Below are 18999 nucleotides of genomic sequence, written 5' to 3' on the forward strand. Positions count from 1 at the left end.
TTGAGTGAATGTATTAAATAATTTCCTACATTTATATTGTCCTTTTCTCATAGGCTATAGTTCATAGTTCATAGTTCATAGTTTTGAAATCAAAACACAGAGATGTCTGATGTTCGGTCATCATCAATACTTTTTTTTAGAATCAGCAAAATTAAAAACAAACTTGCTTTTTTGATTTGGCAACAACAGAAAAGGAAACATGCAGAACATATTATTTTGTCTCATTGAGCTTTCTTTGCAGTTGATCAGATGCTTACAAAGTTACGTTACTGGCATCACTGTAGTCCCATAAATTTTCTGCACCTGCCTCCCCTTGATCCTGGCTCTATACCCTTCCTACTCTTGGTTCGTCTTCTACGCTACTTCTACTCCTCTTTTACCTCTTCCTTTGCGCCCTTATCAAGACTTACCTCTTCTTTCTCTAACCTTGTCACCCTTTCCCCTCTTGATGCCTCCTTGGCGCTTGCACTGTCTTTTTTACCTTGCTACCTCTTCCCTGCCTCTGACACCTCATATCAAAGCCTTGTGCGATTTGTTCTCCCGTGTCTGTACCTGCTGCTGGGACTGGACTGACTTCCTCATCTGCTTCCTGATTTGATGGTGTATTATTAGAAACGTCAAGTTGTTGGAAGGATTCAGAATTGTTGGTCCACTCTGGGATTTTTCAGAGTCAATGCTGAGGAAGTTACCCTTTAATGAAGGGTTCTATGTTGTCTAGAAGATGTGACAATACCCCTGGCTGTGCTGCAGCTATCACCCTCCTACCCCGGTACACCTGACCCTTTAAAACTGTTTTTAACAATTTTTTAACACAATAGTCTTCAATGTTTTTTATTTTGGGTTAAAGTTATGTGCCGAAGCAGCAAAGTGATTACAATGAAACAGGTGAAATTATAAGTAGATTGTTTGTCCATGTGAAGACTGTGGAGTCTTTGGCTATATGAAGGAGCTCCCAGAAGACCAACACACTGACGGATCAGAATCAAATGCAAAGCCAAGTTTTAAACACTAGTAGAAGCATCCGGTGATGCTCTAAAGGAGTTCTGTTACAATTACCCTTGTACAGCAAATTCAGAGTTTAAAGTGCCTCAAACATCCATGTTAATCTTTATTTTGATCAATTTGAGTCCAGAAATCTTAATCTACAGCCTTGTTCGCACTAGCCCATAACTCCTAAAATAAGGATTACACAAAAGTTATTATGTAAATACATTCATACTCCTCTATAACACATGTAAAAAGAAACAATTAAATAAAAAAAAGGCAGATCATAGAAAAAAAGTACTGATTAAAATCATAAAATAATTGGATAAAATTATTTGATAATAATTAAACCCTCACATATAGTACACTGTTTAAAAAGCCATTAAATGTGAATGCATACAGTCAAAATTGCAAACTCTGAAAAAACTTTATTCAGTTCTTTGCCTTGGCTGTTAACATCATATTTATCTGCGTATTGTCAAAAATAAATGAAGCATGTAGCAAATCATTATTTAGGTCTTGGTTATGCCTGTGAAACATGAGCCTGCATTCAAAGATGATGCACACTGCCAGATCAAAATAAGATCAAAATGAATTCAAAAAGATGAAATTAAAAGTTTCTTGGGATGTGCAAGGATAAACCAAGTCTGCTCTGCTGTAACTGCCCCCCTGGCCTTCTCCTTTATTATCCTCATCATCTGTATTACTGACCTCATTGCCACTTTGTGAGAAGGTTACACGATCATCTTTGTCAACTATTTTACATTTTCCCCCATCCATGCCTTCTTCTGACCTTGCCACCTCCTCTGCTTCCCTGAACTCTTCCAAAACTACCGTGAACACAGTTTAAACTTTGTTTGAGGAAGTCCAAGCTGCTGTGCTGAAGTGAACAACAATTCGTATGAAAAACAATAGCGTGCCACTGTATTACCACCAGAGCAGCTCGTACACTGCATTCTACCTTGTCCTGTACAGCGAAAGATGTTGTTCAGACCAATTGACCTACCAAGCCGCTCAAGGGCTTCTCTACGGTCCACCTCAGATGTATCGTGCCCATTACGAGGTTTGAACACATTTGAAAACACAACAGCATAGTTACTCCAGTTCTGAATCACCTTAATACTTTGGAGAATGCTCCAAGGATTCGATTCGCTTGTGCATCGTTTATCACATGGTGAAGCAAGAACATAGAAAACTAACAAATCATCTTTGTTCTGACTTTTGAAGGCAATGAAGTTCTGAAGAATTCGGTACTCCGCATGATCAGCTCTACCATCTTGAACTTCATCTTTGCACGTGTTCTTTACTTCTAACCAAGTCAGATTCCTTCTCCTACCACATTTTTTCAGAACATCAGGCCACTGCACAGGTTCATTAGGACACTGATCCACAACGTTGGGCCATCTCAGAACTGTGGCTGCGACCACCCTCGAGCTGATGTAGACTTTACAATTGAGAATTGTTTCCTGCACATCATTACCAGAGTCCATCACTTTACTGATATCGTAGTCTTCTATTTCTTGGTTGTATGGGATGCTTACAGCCACACTGAACATGGGATATCTCCTGTCAAAGAAAGCAGATACACACACAAAACCAGGTGTTAAAAAACAGTAAATCCATAAAGCGATGTGTTGCATGGATGATGCATTGTTGTAAGCCACCCCAGATGTTAGCATCACCCTGTTTCAGTTGATAAAAAGCAAAAGGTTGTTTTTTTGCATATAAAGTTGGATTATGGAGGAAAATAAGCTCTGTCGTAAACAAAAGTTGGACTCTTAAGCCCAGAAAACACTGAGACTTTAAACAGAATGAAGTCTGACACCCTCTTGTATCTAATTTCATTAAAGCAGCAATATGAAGGAATTTGGTTCGGTGTGCTTTGGCGCCCACTGAAGGTGTCTGAGTACAACTGTTAAGGGTGGGAATCACCATAGGCCCCATGATACGATATTATCAAATATTTGAGTCACGATACGATATTATTGCGATTTTAAACATTTTGCTATGCTGAGAATTGCAATACATTATATTGCGAAACATATTGCGATTTTAATTTTTCAACTGCATATTATGTCCACAAAATTCAACTAAATGAAAACTTGTTTTGTCACATAACAAAACATTCTCAGTTTATTCATCTCACTTCAGTCTTTTTATTTCTACACAACAAGGTACTTTTCTCTAGTCCTTGACTAAAACAGCTTTATACGCAAGGCCCTTCCGTCCATGTAGACACATGATATAAACATGGCCTTACAATAGCACAGCCAGCAAGACTCACGCTTCTCACTCATTGTATAGTCATGACTCAGAGAGACATTTACAGAGGATATACTTGATTTCTGCTGTATTTATGTGTAAAATGTTGCACATTCTGCCTTTAAGACATACAGACAACATCTTAGACAACATTACAATTATGTGAGCAGATTTTGTGCAAATGTGACTCTGCAAGCATCTTCAGCAATGTTTGCATGTGAGGATGTGGATGTGTATTCAACTGTTGTCATGATGTCTATGGGCTGTGTCCACTTTGCAACATTGGACAGAGTCATTTATTATGCTAGTTGAAGCCTAAATAAAATTAACATTGATATTTGTCTTCCTATTTCCCTCTTTTCGTGAACATTACATTTTTTGGGGGGATTTTCCTCCTGTGTGGGTTGCGTGTCTCTCCCCCAGCTCATCTCCTCAAGTGTGCTCCTCTGCATAGTCTCCTCCTTCTACATTCCCCTGCTACTATGCTGTAGGACGCTTGGATTGGGAGAACTCACCACCGCTTGCACCCCATCTTAAATCCTTCCTGCCAGGATATTAATGGCCAAAGTCAGTCCAGACACAGCACTGACCGGCGTCTGGTGTGTGCGTTTTTATATTGGTTAAATAAGCAACAGCCTTGGCAACAAGATTGACTGACATATACAGACAAATCAGTGTTGCAAGCATGGTGTGTTATTTTGGTTGGATAAAACCAGGACAGTGACTGTTCAAAACTGGGTCATATTCTACTATGCATATTTGCGTTGACTCGATACACTGAGATGAAAACCAGACGATCCAGGTCAAATCAGGATGTATAGTCACCCTAACCAGGGAGTTTGTCAAGGACAAAGGACAAGGACTGTGGCACAGGAAGCAGCGAGTAGCTTCACTGAAACGAGTGATGTGGAAATTAAAATGTGCTTTGTAGGTCTGTGGTGCTTTATTTTTTTGTTGTCTTGTCTTTTTGCTTCACTTCTTGGCTATAATGAACAGTAAAGCTTTTATTCTGAAATGCATTATGATTAACTTACTTTTTTTTTTTTACTTACATTTTACCATTTTGACCCATGTAGCTTGGTTGATACCTGAATAAAAAAAAAACACAATGTGTTACTGCTATGTTTGATCATCAATATAACAATATAATGCACAGATGTTGTAGTAACACATCTTAACTGTAACGGAGGCTTCTTAACTTGTGGTAATTTGTTTGTTTCTTATATATTTATTTTTTATTAAAATGTAACTATATCAGCCTTGTTTAACTCAAAGAATCAGTGTCACTGCAAAAATTAACTTTGTGATAAAGCTTAAATTGTGAGATGCTTCAGTTAACATAAATATTAGAGAGAGAGAGAATTGATAACTTAGTGAATGTGTTGAGTGAGAACTAAATTGGTCAACCTGTAATGTCTTTATTATGAGAATGGTGATAAAATTCTGACATCCAATATTTATCCATAGACAGTATTCACCTTTCTATGATCTTCTCTACAATGTTTGCAAGTTTGTTTTGATCCACTGCAGCCAAACTGTTTTCAACAGGCAGCAACAAAGCCAGCGTTACAGCCATCCAGGAGAGAAAAGCCATCTGTTTTTAACAAACATAAAGGATAATAAACAGGTTTATTCACTGCAGCATGTCATTGTTAAGGGTTCTCCACCACATACCATGTGCTACATGTACAGCCGCCTATACTTTTTTACATTTAATATTTAGGTCTACACATATATTGAGGAAACATTAAAAACTTTGGAAAAACATCACTGAGGACTGAAGTTTGCAGTTGTATATAAAATTGTCACGATTTTTTCTTGTTTAGTTTTATATTTTGTTAATTTCTGTGTTTAGAATTAATTTCCTGTTTTATTTTGCATTAATCCCTTCTCTTGATTTAATCCCTGTGTAAATCTCACATATACATTTCTAGTGCTTCCTATTTCATTTTGTCATTTGTATCCATGTTTCTCGCTGTGTGTATTGTTACTGTGCATTTACCTTGTTAAGTCTTTAGAGTTTCCTGTTTTATTTTGTAATTTCCTCGTGTTTCTTTAAATCCTGTGTGTGTTGTGTAATGCAAAATGAATTTTGCTGATGTGATGCTGATATAATTGTCTGACATTTGCTAAGAGAACGCTGTTCAAATCGCACCTGGCCCACACATATCCTGTTTACCAGAGGCCTATACGTGACCTTCTGCTTTTCTTTGAATTAAGGAACATAAACTGCCTAGACTTTGTTTAGCGTCAAACTCTTAATCTGCCCTACAACAGAGTTTGTCTATCTCCACCCCTCCCCTTTGATACAATGTATAAAAGTGTGTTTTCCCTTTGCCGTCTTCGATCTTTCCCAGACTGCTGTAGTACTCTGTTTTGTTTGCTCCTTTTTGCAAGAATAAAGATCACAGATAGACAGATCATTGGTAGAGAAGATTCATTTGCACCAGACACGCAATAAATAATGTTACATTCTTGAGTTCTCTGTGTGTCTTTTGTGTTTTCTGCTTTTCCTGTAGGTCTTGTCCCCAGTGTTTCTTGTCTTCCTCCTTTTGTTTGGTTTCTCTCCATTTTGATTGCCCTAATTGTCTTCACCTGTGTCGTTAGTCTCACCTGTGTCTGATTACCATGCAGGCCCTTTCCGAATAGCCACAGTTCAGGAGGCAGTACGTACTTTTCAGTAGGAGTTTCAGTATACTGAACTCTCGTGGTCATTCAGTATGCATTTTTTGGGTCCACCTCAGTATACTGAACATTTCAGTATGGATACTAACTTCTGGGTTTCATGCAGTATGGATCGGATGCGTGCTTTCAGTAAATTAATTGAGCGTGGATTAATTGAATCAATTTTTAATCTAGAGTTAAAGTCCCGACTGAAATTGCTACTTTTAATTAACAACAGAAAATATAACAAATATCTGCATTATTATAAAACCTTTCCCCTTCTATTTAAATAATGATTTCACTATTTAAATGTGTCTTTATTGGTTTATTTTATATTCTGTATATTACTGTCTTTCATTTGTACTTTCCTTTATGTACTGTATGTTATTTAGTTATTTAATCTGTATTTAACCTGATTTACATTGTGATATTGTTTTTTGTTTACCTGACTGTATTTGCGCATTACTCTTCTTGAATAAAGCTAAACAAAAAAAAAAGAAAAAGGGTGGATGCGGCCGGTTCGGGTAACGTAAATGACGTCACTTCCATATTGAATGAATCAGAAGAAGTAGGAACAAATATCTGCCTACTGTGTCTGCCTACTGAATAGTAGGTACTAACAGTATACAGCACTGATAGTAGGTACTGCCTACTGACAGATTGAGTAGGTACTTGGCAATTTGGAAACGGCCCCTGTGTGTGAGTGTAGGGGGAGTGGCTTCTTTTGCAGGCAGCAGCAGGTGAAACTCATTTCACAATGAACCCATGCAGTACAAAACCCCTGGCTTCATTCTGACTCATCGCCAGATTGTTTTGTCACCTAGTGTGATCTTGTCTATTCGTGCATTCATTCCTTCCTGCCTGCCTGTTTGCCTGCCTGCCTACTCTCCAGCCTACCTGCTTGCCGAGCGTTTGTTCACCATGCCACTCACTGGGATCCCTGGACACGCATCTTCTCTAGCTCTTAATTTTTTGGTAAACAAAAATTACTATTGCAGAGTCTCTTATTACCTTAAAACCTTTTAATAATAAAATGATATATTTTTTTTCTTTTGTCATGGTAAATAAGTTCTATCAAAAAGAGCATTTCAACAATTTAGCCACATGAAAAGAAGGACACATCTGGACTTGCTAAACTTTGACAAATGAGCTCAAGAAGCAAACACCGCGTGTCTAACCTGGAGGCATAGTTGTTGCCTCAAGAGGACATCAAAGCAGTGTGATGTCAATCTCGGGAAATTTAGGGACATTCCCAGTGTCATTATCCTGCTTGAGACCTGCAGCCACAGTGGCTTCTGTTGCATAGTGTTTTACTCCAATGTGGCTTATTCACATTTGTTTCAGTTGAAAAGCTGTTTAGAAAACTTGAAGTCGGGAAAAAATTTGACTTCTGTATAGCCGAAAACACTTTTGGGGCAAAGACAAGAGGTGACAGGATCCGTAAAGTTACCTAGTGTCATGTTTTGTTTATTAGTATTTTTGTCTGTTCCTGTTTTAATTTGTACTTACCCTTGTCTCTGTCTTTCAGATCCTGCTCCTCATGTTTTCCTGCCCTGATTGTGCTCACCTGTGTCTCGTTATCCCGTGATTGTCTGTGTATATATCCGTGTTTCCTCCCTGATGTTACCAGTTTGTAGCGTGTTCCTGTGTGTCACCTTGTTCCAGCATTTTTTCCTAGTAGACCTATAGTGATTTTTGACCGTGCCTGCCTTAACGTTTTGCCTTTTGCCTGCTCCCTTTGGATTTGTTTGCCTTCCTGTGTACCGACCTACCTGGACTGTTATTAAACTCTGCCTTTTCCTGAACTTAGCCACGTGTGAGTCTGCTTTTGAGTCCCTGTCTCTATCTGGTTCTGATAAGAGGTCATTTCTATCTGCTATTCATACAGTACTTGTGTCTGAAACAAAACTTAATGTCATCTAGAAATCGAAGTATTTTATGTGGTAAGTGCTATTTCAAAATCTACATGACTTTAAACTGATAAATCAAGCCATATATATATAGATGCAATGCAACTTATTTACTCAATCTTTCTGGTCATGATGATACCTTGCTTGTTGTGTTAAATTAAAATGAATGAAAAACCCCACCTTGTTTTCTTATGGTATGTACTAAATCAAGTAGAAATCCTACCTGCTTCGATGGAGAAAGACGTCTTGCAGATGCTGTGGTCTGTGTTTTGTTCCGAGTGAAAAGTACTACGAGTGCATTTAGAAGGAAGTGATATTTTTAAGAGTAGATCCATGGGCAAACCCCCAGAGGTTCCATGCCCTAATTTGGACTTGTCTTAGAGATTATATCTAGAAGGAAGAAATGAACAAAAACATTGTGCAGTTGGATTTAGGTTGTTAAACACTGACTGGACCAATTAAGCTATCATGTAACTGCTGGCCTGCCTTGGAAGGGTATTTTGGATGGACATTTTCCAACCCTAATCAAGAATCACATTTGGCTGTTTGAAACTTAACTTGAATCATTGGTTCAATTTGTTTTATCTGATCACCACACAACACATCTTTATCACTATCCACTAGTCTCAGTTTAACCTGTAAGGTTCACATTCAAGTAAACAGTTATTGTCAGCAGGAAACCTTTTGAGTCAACTTAGTAAGCGTTAAAATCACATCAACTTTTTTTACAATATTATTAATGTTCCTGAGGGGAATTTTAAGCTGGTTATGAAACTTACTGAAATTAATACTGATGCCTCATTATGATAGGGGTGACCCCACATACTGAATTTTCGTTCATCAGAGCCTCAGTCAACTGCAAGTCTCCAGCACAAGGATCTTTCCATTCCAACTATATGGGAGTGCTTAATGTTTAATTTTACATAGATTTGCCCGTTTTCTCCAAATAATTCATGGCTCTCATAGCCTATCTTGGTGTAAATATCACCTTATTATTACTTGTATGCAGTTCTGAAAACCACTCGTACTTTAAAACAATCTCCTACATGTCTGCATGAAGAAATCACCCCGAAGTAATGACTGAAGCAGCCGTATGGTTTGAGAATTTCATTGGCTACAAAAAATGTCAGTCCAACAACCAATTGGTGACATCACTGACACATCCATGTTTTATACATTGTATGGTCCAGGTCAGTCTTGCTTTATATCTCCTAGTTTGTTTATTTGCATGGTGATGCAATGTTGTATAGTGTATTTTTATTTTCCATTGTTTTATGAAATGCACATGCATGAAGAGTGGCACCATCATTCTGCCACTTTCTATCTTGTGAATAAAGAATAAGGCAGAGCTTTAAGTGAGAGGTGAACAAATGATTTACTGACACACCAGAATCAATGCCAAGCCAAGCTTTAATCAGAAAATAACAGAGCAGTTTTAGAATGGGTAATGTTTAACAAAAGCATATAGTAAAATAACAAAAATACTGAAGATGAGCTGAGCAAATTTTTTTCTTAAGAAATATAACAAAATGCTGTTTCTTGAATTTTGTTTTGACATAAAATCAGTTTTTACAATCCCACTAGAGCATGTAAGTGCTTAAGAAATATTCCTGTCATATAGGTGTTGCCTTTAAGCCATCTTGAATGAAATATATTTACAACTACTAAATTAAAGGTAATTGAGTTTAAACAAAAACCCCTGATGCCCAGAAGTTGAATATTTCCACTACTTTGGTTTAGAACTAGATCCTCACTAAAGCATGGATAAACATTCTTAAGCCCTATTCAGACTGCCATCTCAAGCTGCCATATTTATGCCCCTGGACGTATCGTCTTCAATCTGAATGTCAAGGGGGCTTAATGGGGGGACAAAGTCATCCCTCCTCTGTACCTTCTTCGGAGGAAGAAACAGAGGGGTTACAGAGGTGAGGCGGTTCTGGCAGAGCCGGCAGGGGAGTTAACTACTTACAGCACTTTTGCAAAAAAAGGACTTATTAATAAGCAAATGCAGTCTGTCTCTTTCTGTCTGTCTATGTCATTCTATGTCTCCATGTTCCTCTAACTCTACCATATCCTCTGTATCTCCCACCTCCCCTGAACCCACAACCCTTTATATGTCTCCATGTTCCTCTGACTCTGCCATATCCTCTGTATCTCCAACCTCCCCTGACCCCACAACCCTTTCTATGTCTCCATGTTCCTCTGACTCTGCCATGTCCTCTGTATCTCCAACCTACCTTGACCCCACAACCCTTTCTATATCTCCATGTTCCTCTGACTCTGCCATGTCCTCTGTATCTCCAACCTACCTTGACCCCACAACCCTTTCTATGTCTCCATGTTCCTCTGACTCTGCCATGTCCTTTGTATCTCCAACCTCCCCTGACTCCGCTACCCTTTCTATGTCTCCATGTTCCTCTGACTCTAACATATCCTCTGTATCTCCAACCTCCCCTGACCCCACAACCCTTTCTATGTCTCCATGTTCCTCTGACTCTGCCATGTCCTCTGTATCTCCAACCTACCTTGACCCCACAACCCTTTCTATATCTCCATGTTCCTCTGACTCTGCCATGTCCTCTGTATCTCCAACCTACCTTGACCCCACAACCCTTTCTATGTCTCCATGTTCCTCTGACTCTGCCATATCCTCTGTATCTCCAACCTCCCCTGACTCCACTACCCTTTCTATGTCTCCATGTTCCTCTGACTCTAACATATCCTCTGTATCTCCTGCCTCCCCTGACTCCGCTACCCTTTCTATGTCTCCATGTTCCTTTGACCCGGCCATGTCCTCTGTATCTCCAACCTACCTTGACCCCACAACCCTTTCTATGTCTCCATGTTCCTCTAACTCTAACATATCCTCTGTATCTCCTGCCTACCTTGACCCCGCTACCCGTTCTATGTCTCCATTTTCCTCTGACGCTGCCATGTCCTCTGTATCTCCAACCTACCTTGACCCCACAACCCTTTCTATGTCTCCATGTTCCTCTGACTCTAACATATCCTCTGTATCTCCTGCCTACCTTGACCCCGCTACCCGTTCTATGTCTCCATTTTCCTCTGACGCTGCCATGTCCTCTGTATCTCCAACCTACCTTGACCCCGCTACCCGTTCTATGTCTCCATGTTCCTTTGACCCGGCCATGTCCTCTGTATCTCCAACCTACCTTGACCCCGCTACCCGTTCTATGTCTCCATGTTCCTCTGACTCTGCCATGTCCTCTGTATCTCCAACCTACCTTGACCCCACAACCCTTTCTATGTCTCCATGTTCCTCTGACTCTAACATATCCTCTGTATCTCCTGCCTACCTTGACCCCGCTACCCGTTCTATGTCTCCATATTCCTTTGACCCGGCCATGTCCTCTGTATCTCCAACCTACCTTGACCCCACAACCCTTTCTATGTCTCCATGTTCCTCTGACTCTGCCATGTCCTCTGTATCTCCAACCTACCTTGACCCCGCTACCCGTTCTATGTCTCCAAGTTCCTCTGACTCTGCCATGTCCTCTGTATCTCCAACCTACCTTGACCCCACAACCCTTTCTATGTCTCCATGTTCCTCTGACTCTAACATATCCTCTGTATCTCCTGCCTACCTTGACCCCGCTACCCTTTCTATGTCTCCATTTTCCTCTGACGCTGCCATATCCTCTGTATCTCCAACCTCCCCTGACTCCGCTACCCTTTCTATGTCTCCATGTCCCTCTGACTCTGCCATATCCTCTGTATCTCCAACCTCCCCTGACCCCACAACCCTTTCTATGTCTCCATGTTCCTCTGACTCTAACATATCCTCTGTATCTCCTGCCTACCTTGACCCCGCTACCCGTTCTATGTCTCCATGTTCCTTTGACCCGACCATGTCCTCTGTATCTCCAACCTACCTTGACCCCACAACCCTTTCTATGTCTCCATGTTCCTCTGACTCTAACATATCCTCTGTATCTCCTGCCTACCTTGACCCCGCTACCCGTTCTATGTCTCCATGTTCCTCTGACTCTGCCATGTCCTCTGTATCTCCAACCTACCTTGACCCCACAACCCTTTCTATGTCTCCATGTTCCTCTAACTCTAACATATCCTCTGTATCTCCTGCCTACCTTGACCCCGCTACCCGTTCTATGTCTCCATTTTCCTCTGACGCTGCCATGTCCTCTGTATCTCCAACCTACCTTGACCCCGCTACCCGTTCTATGTCTCCATGTTCCTTTGACCCGGCCATGTCCTCTGTATCTCCAACCTATCTTGACCCCACAACCCTTTCTATGTCTCCATGTTCCTCTGACTCTAACATATCCTCTGTATCTCCTGCCTACCTTGACCCCGCTACCCGTTCTATGTCTCCATGTTCCTTTGACCCGGCCATGTCCTCTGTATCTCCAACCTACCTTGACCCCACAACCCTTTCTATGTCTCCATGTTCCTCTGACCCGGCCAGGTCCTCTGTATCTCCAACCTACCTTGACCCCACAACCCTTTCTATGTCTCCATGTTCCTCTGACTCTAACATATCCTCTGTATCTCCTGCCTACCTTGACTCCGCAACCCTTTCTATGTCTCCATGTTCCTCTGACTCTGCCATATCCTCTGTATCTCCAACCTCCCCTGACTCCGCTACCCTTTCTATGTCTCCATGTCCCTCTGACTCTAACATATCCTCTGTATCTCCTGCCTCCCCTGACTCCGCTACCCTTTCTATGTCTCCATGTCCCTCTGACTCTGCCATATCCTCTGTATCTCCAACCTCCCCTGACCCCACAACCCTTTCTATGTCTCCATGTTCCTCTAACTCTAACATATCCTCTGTATCTCCTGCCTACCTTGACCCCGCTACCTGTTCTATGTCTCCATTTTCCTCTGACGCTGCCATGTCCTCTGTATCTCCAACCTACCTTGACCCCGCTACCCGTTCTATGTCTCCATGTTCCTTTGACCCGGCCATGTCCTCTGTATCTCCAACCTATCTTGACCCCACAACCCTTTCTATGTCTCCATGTTCCTCTGACTCTAACATATCCTCTGTATCTCCTGCCTACCTTGACCCCGCTACCCGTTCTATGTCTCCATGTTCCTTTGACCCGGCCATGTCCTCTGTATCTCCAACCTACCTTGACCCCACAACCCTTTCTATGTCTCCATGTTCCTCTGACCCGGCCAGGTCCTCTGTATCTCCAACCTACCTTGACCCCACAACCCTTTCTATGTCTCCATGTTCCTCTGACTCTAACATATCCTCTGTATCTCCTGCCTACCTTGACTCCGCAACCCTTTCTATGTCTCCATGTTCCTCTGACTCTGCCATATCCTCTGTATCTCCAACCTCCCCTGACTCCGCTACCCTTTCTATGTCTCCATGTCCCTCTGACTCTGCCATATCCTCTGTATCTCCAACCTCCCCTGACCCCACAACCCTTTCTATGTCTCCATGTTCCTCTGACTCTAACATATCCTCTGTATCTCCTGCCTACCTTGACCCCGCTACCCGTTCTATGTCTCCATGTTCCTTTGACCCGGCCATGTCCTCTGTATCTCCAACCTACCTTGACCCCACAACCCTTTCTATGTCTCCATGTTCCTCTGACTCTAACATATCCTCTGTATCTCCTGCCTACCTTGACCCCGCTACCCTTTCTATGTCTCCATTTTCCTCTGACGCTGCCATGTCCTCTGTATCTCCAACCTACCTTGACCCCGCTACCCGTTCTATGTCTCCATGTTCCTTTGACCCGGCCATGTCCTCTGTATCTCCAACCTACCTTGACCCCACAACCCTTTCTATGTCTCCATGTTCCTCTGACGCTGCCATATCCTCTGTATCTCCTGCCTACCTTGACCCCGCTACCCGTTCTATGTCTCCATTTTCCTCTGACGCTGCCATGTCCTCTGTATCTCCAACCTCCCCTGACCCCACAACCCTTTCTATGTCTCCATTTTCCTCTGACTCTAACATATCCTCTGTATCTCCTGCCTACCTTGACCCCACAACCCTTTCTATGTCTCCAGGTTCCTCTGACGCTGCCATATCCTCTGTATCTCCAACCTCCCCTGAACCCACAACACTTTCTATGTCTCCATGTTCCTCTGACCCGGCCATGTCCTCTGTATCTCCCACCTACCTTGACCCCACAACCCTTTCTATGTCTCCATGTTCCTGTGACTCTGCCATATCCTCTGTATCTCCCACCTATCTTGACCCCACTACCCGTTCTATGTCTCCATGTTCCTGTGACTCTGCCATATCCTCTGTATCTCCCACAACCCGTTCTATGTCTCCATGATCTTTTGACCCTGTCATATCCTCTTTGTTTCAGAACTCTGGCTGCAACAGCCCTCCTGCCTATGTAGACCTTATCCTTGTTGACTGTATTTTTCACATTATGAGCAGGATCACCGTCCAACACTTCCTGAAGGATGTTTGTTGTGTTCTGGTTGTTGACGAGAGGGATCCTCACAGCCAGAGAAGAGCTGCTGTCTGTTCTGTACCTTTTTAAAAAAGCATACGTTTAAGCATATTTTGCCACATAATGTATTATTCTTTATGCTGTTTTATATGTTTTGGGCAGTAAACTTGTGAACCACCAGGGGGCAACCTTCCACCATTATCGCTGTGAAGAATAAAGCATTTTTCTGTGTTTGCCTTGCATAGGCCTCAGTAGTTCTAAACTTTCTTACATGGGAAAAATAACAATTTAGGTACCCTTAATGTAACAGAAAACAAATAATTGTATAGGGGAAATACCCCCCACTCCTCTGTTTTAGTAGTATGGTAAGTTATCCCATTTCTTTTGAAGATTGAAGATGTTTGGCTATATACCCTTAAAAAGGCTCACTACCCAGTCAAGAATACCGAAAAACTAGGGGTTGGGAAAAAGGGAGAATTAGGATTGCCATTGACAAGGGCGGCAAGGAAGTGTGGACAACGCGAGGAATACAAAGGAGAAATCCTGACTAAATAATACCCCATATAAATCATCTTGCGATAACACTTACGGATTGGTGCTATACAAATAATGATTGATTGATTGGTTGATTGATATAGCAGTTACAACGTCAGCTATAATTCACTTGCAGTCTCTATCTCAGGGATTCCAACTGATTCACCCAGGAGTGCACTGTTAGTATTAAGTCTGCTATCTTTACCCCATAGCAATAGCTCCCTACATTGCTGCCCCTAATCATGTTTTTGCCTTTGACTAAGTGGTGGTCTGAACATATCCATAGGAAAATATTTTTGACTCACTCTCTTCCGATTCTCTTTACAAGTGTTGCCAGCCTGTCAGGGCTCAAAGCAGCCATGCTGTTTTGAGCAGACAGGAAAAAGGCCAGCATCCCTGCCATCCAGTATAGGCCAGCCATCTGCACACAGAGTTTAGCAGAGATTAAAATAGTTTCTTTGACGAAAAATATTAAACAGAGATTCAAACAGGGAAATAAGCAAGCGTTAGACAGTCTTAAAATATAAATGAAAATACATTCTGCAGCAGGGATTATCATCAATGAACATGTGATATTTGAATAATTTTGGGTTTGGCTTTATTTTTACATGTTATATAAATTGTCCAAATCAGATGGTGATGGTTTATTCTTTGATGTTAAGTTAGTACTGATTATTTAGACTTTTGTTTTATACCCCTACAAATTTAGTAAAAAATGTATTGTCAACATTGATAAACATTTCCTGAAAGTCACCCCACAAAACTGGCTATTCTGTCTGTTTTAAATGTAACTTTTTAACCAAGAATTTGGCAGTTCATGTTAGAGCTTCCAACGATTAGTAAACTATGGAAGCCATTTTTGCCAACTTGTTTTAGTTTTTTGTGCAAAACTCGCTATGCTTTAAAAATCACTATCACTTATTCAATTAGTTAGTTTAGTTAGTTAGTTTAGTTTGAAGTTTATTTCGGACATATGAAATAAAAGATATAAAACAGAGAAGAAAAAAAAAACTTTAAAAAAGGGAAAGAAAGTAATTTGTACAAACAATGAACAATATCATACAATCACAATACTTAGTAACTATATTTTAAAAATTAATTATAATGAGTCAGTGGTGAGTTGCTAGTGCATTTTATTATTATGTTGGCAAAAATGTGTTTCCTTCCTAACCTAGTTTTTTTTTTATCCAGGCCTGAGGTGATGTGTAGACGCCGACCAGAACAAAGGAGGAGAACTCCCGCGGTGAAGGATCAGGAAGGCTCCAGGATCAGGAAGGCTCCAGGACCAGACGGTGTGTCCCCATCCTGCCTGAGAGTCTGTGCTGAGCAGCTGGCCCCCATCTTCACGCAGATCTTCAACACATCACTGGAGCTGTGTGAAGTTCCCTCATGCTTCAAAAGGTCCACCATCATCCCAGTCCCAAAGAGACCCGCCATCACAGGACTCAATGACTACAGACCCGTCGCCCTGACGTCTGTGGTCATGAAGTCCTTTGAGAGACTGGTTTTGAGCCACCTGAAGGACATCACAGGCCCCCTGCTGGATCCCCTGCAGTTTGCCTACCGGGCCAACAGGTCGGTGGATGATGCAGCCGACATGGGTCTGAACTACATCCTGCATTACCTCAACTCCCCAAGGACCTATGCTAGGATCCTGTTTGTGGACTTCAGCTCGGCTTTCAACACCATCATCCCGGACATCCTGCACCAGAAACTCACCCAGCTCACAGTGCCGGCCTCCACCTGTCAGTGGATTACCAACTTCCTGACTGACAGGAGACAGCAGGTCAGGCTGGGGAGCATCACATCCAGCACCTGGACAATCAGCACAGGCGCCCCCCAAGGGTGTGTTCTCTCCACACTGCTCTTCTCCCTCTACACCAATGACTGCACCTCAGGGGACCTTCTGTGAAACTCCTGAAATTTGCAGACAACACCACCATCATCAGTCTCCTCGAGGATGGAGATGAGTCTGCTTACAGACGGGAGGTGGAACAGCTGGCTCTCTGGTGCAGTCAGAACCATCTGGAGCTGAACCCGCTCAAGACTGTGGAGATGACAGTGGACTTCAGGAGAAAAAATCATCGGTGTCGACCTGCCCCCCATCCAGGACTTATACCAGTCCCTGGACAGGAAACGGGCAGGTAGTATCACTGCAGACTCCTCACACCCCGGACACTAACTTTTCAAACTCCTCCCCTCTGGCAGGCCTTACAGAACATCGATGCAAAAACAACCCATCATAAGAACAGCTTCTTCCCCCAGGCTGTCACTCTGATCACGCTGATCAGTCACAGAGTGTCAGACCTGTCGCGGTGAAATGACTCTAATCCAACCGTCACTGTGAATATACATATATGTATATTTATATTATTTCATTTAAATGATCAATATACTCACACTTATTTATGTAAATACTGTAATTGACATCTTAATTGACCCATCTGTCACATAACTGCATTTTTCTTATTATCATGTTACTTTAGCATCTTTTGCACTATTCACCACTGCACTGTTTCATATTTAGTCATGTAAATATTAGTATTTTCTTATGATGTTTATTGTTTGGTTTGTTTTTGGTTTTTTTTAGATTTCTTTTTGGGCTTTTTGTACCTTTAATGGAGAGATAGGACAGTGGATAGAGTCGGAAATCAGGGAGAGTGAGTGGGGAACGACATGCGGGAAAGAAGCCACAGGTGGGATGCCTCCATACATGGGGCGCGCGCACTAACCATTGCGCCACCAGCGCCCCATCTTATTATGTTTATTGTTGATATTTAATGTTGTACCTGTACATAAGAGAGCACAGTTCACCAAAGTTAAATTCCTTGTGTGTGTAAGCATACCTGGCCAATAAATCTGAATCTGATTCTGATTGTGATACTGGTGACAGCAAGCATCCTCAACTCAGCTGTGGCATACAGTCAAATTCTATTAGTTACAGTAAAAGCTCATAAAAACAAATGTCATTGTCGAACAATTAAATCTTTCGACAGTGATTGTTTTGGCGTAGTCTTGTAATAAATGTAATGCTCCCTTTGCTGTGGATGAATTAGATAAACATTTTCAGTTATTAATTCGAGTCAAGTTAATTTTAAACCACATTTAAACAGGAGCAGCTGACCAAAGTAAAGTAACAACACATGAAAGCCATTAATGAAACAAAAACAAACAACACAGAAAAGACAGAATAATACATAATACGCCTATTCAGGCCAATGGGTTTCAAATGTGGGACCCACAACAAAACCATCTTAAAATCAATCCTAAAGCCATTTGGAATACAGTGAAGGATGGCTTAAATAGGACTGACATGATCCCTCAGACTAGACCCAGTACAGATCTATAACTTGGTCGCTGGTCATTTAAACCCTTATAATGGAATATACAATAACATCAAACCTTTAGGAAAAATATATATTTCACATGTTAAAATGTTACATTCCAAAGTAGGTTTACCTTTGTAGCTTTCGACCGCATTGGGGACGGCAGCTGTGGTCAGCAGCTGTGGTCAGCTTGCTTCAACCAGCAGTTACAATTGATTCAACTGCAGCAACTGACACAGAAAAAACATGTTAAAACAAGTCAAGACACTCGATAACATCATCCATTTCTTCACCATTGTTGAGTTAGTTACTCCCCTCTAAAACCAACTGAATGTAATGTTTACTTTATAAATCTTGCTAAGAACAAGTCTTTGGATGGATTTGATCCAATGAACTTGACCCATGTCAAACAACCACCCAATGAGAACTCTATACATTTTTAATTAATTAACAAACACAGCATCTCATCCCTTATAGGGGATAATATGGCATTTTAATATATAATTTTTACATGGAAATGTTCAAAATTGAACAAGGTTTCAGGAGAGAAATAACTTAAATTAAGGCCAAACTTCTAAATATTGTAAAAATATATATTTGAGCTTAATTCAATGTCCTTCTTGAGAAAAAAGATCAATAAACCCAAGGGAATAACTTTACCTTCTTTGATGGAGAAAAAGACATGTGAAAGAAGCTGTCCACCTCTGCTTTCTTCTCAGTGAAGGTGAAGCCACAGTAAGGGGAAGGGGTATTTTATAGAGAGGAGGTTGCCAAACCCTGGGAGTGTGACCCTGCCCTTGTTTGATGATGTTTCAACAGAATTAGGAAGCATTCTTCCATATGTTAAGAGACATTCAGCAGTCAGTCAATATCATTTCATTCTTACCTAACCAAATTAACCTCATTAAA

General features: G+C 41.3%; 2 protein-coding genes across 4 annotated transcripts; one reads left to right on the plus strand and one right to left on the minus strand.

Annotated features, from left to right (window-relative positions):
- Positions 1 to 815: 815 nt before the first annotated feature.
- Positions 816 to 18789, minus strand: LOC132982471 (uncharacterized). The gene is made up of 4 exons (XM_061048998.1): positions 18751 to 18789; positions 4725 to 4840; positions 4299 to 4334; positions 816 to 2550 (listed from the first exon to the last, which is right to left on the minus strand). Exons 1-4 carry the CDS (start codon positions 18772 to 18774, stop codon positions 1815 to 1817), a joined length of 912 nt encoding a protein of 303 aa, XP_060904981.1. The 5' UTR covers positions 18775 to 18789; the 3' UTR covers positions 816 to 1814.
- Positions 10073 to 14216, plus strand: LOC132982456 (mucin-2-like). Of its 3 annotated transcripts, none has more exons than XM_061048985.1 (3): positions 10073 to 11353; positions 11426 to 11857; positions 11930 to 14216. In XM_061048985.1, exons 1-3 carry the CDS (start codon positions 10106 to 10108, stop codon positions 14105 to 14107), a joined length of 3858 nt encoding a protein of 1285 aa, XP_060904968.1. In that variant the 5' UTR covers positions 10073 to 10105; the 3' UTR covers positions 14108 to 14216. The 3 variants fall into 3 exon arrangements, with proteins under 3 accessions (XP_060904968.1, XP_060904958.1, XP_060904950.1); XM_061048975.1 differs by having other exon boundaries at positions 10074 to 10633; positions 10706 to 11857; XM_061048967.1 differs by having other exon boundaries at positions 10074 to 11857.
- Positions 18790 to 18999: the final 210 nt, after the last annotated feature.

Source organism: Labrus mixtus, chromosome 2 (assembly GCF_963584025.1).
Source record: "Labrus mixtus chromosome 2, fLabMix1.1, whole genome shotgun sequence".
Lineage (NCBI taxonomy): Eukaryota > Metazoa > Chordata > Actinopteri > Labriformes > Labridae > Labrus > Labrus mixtus.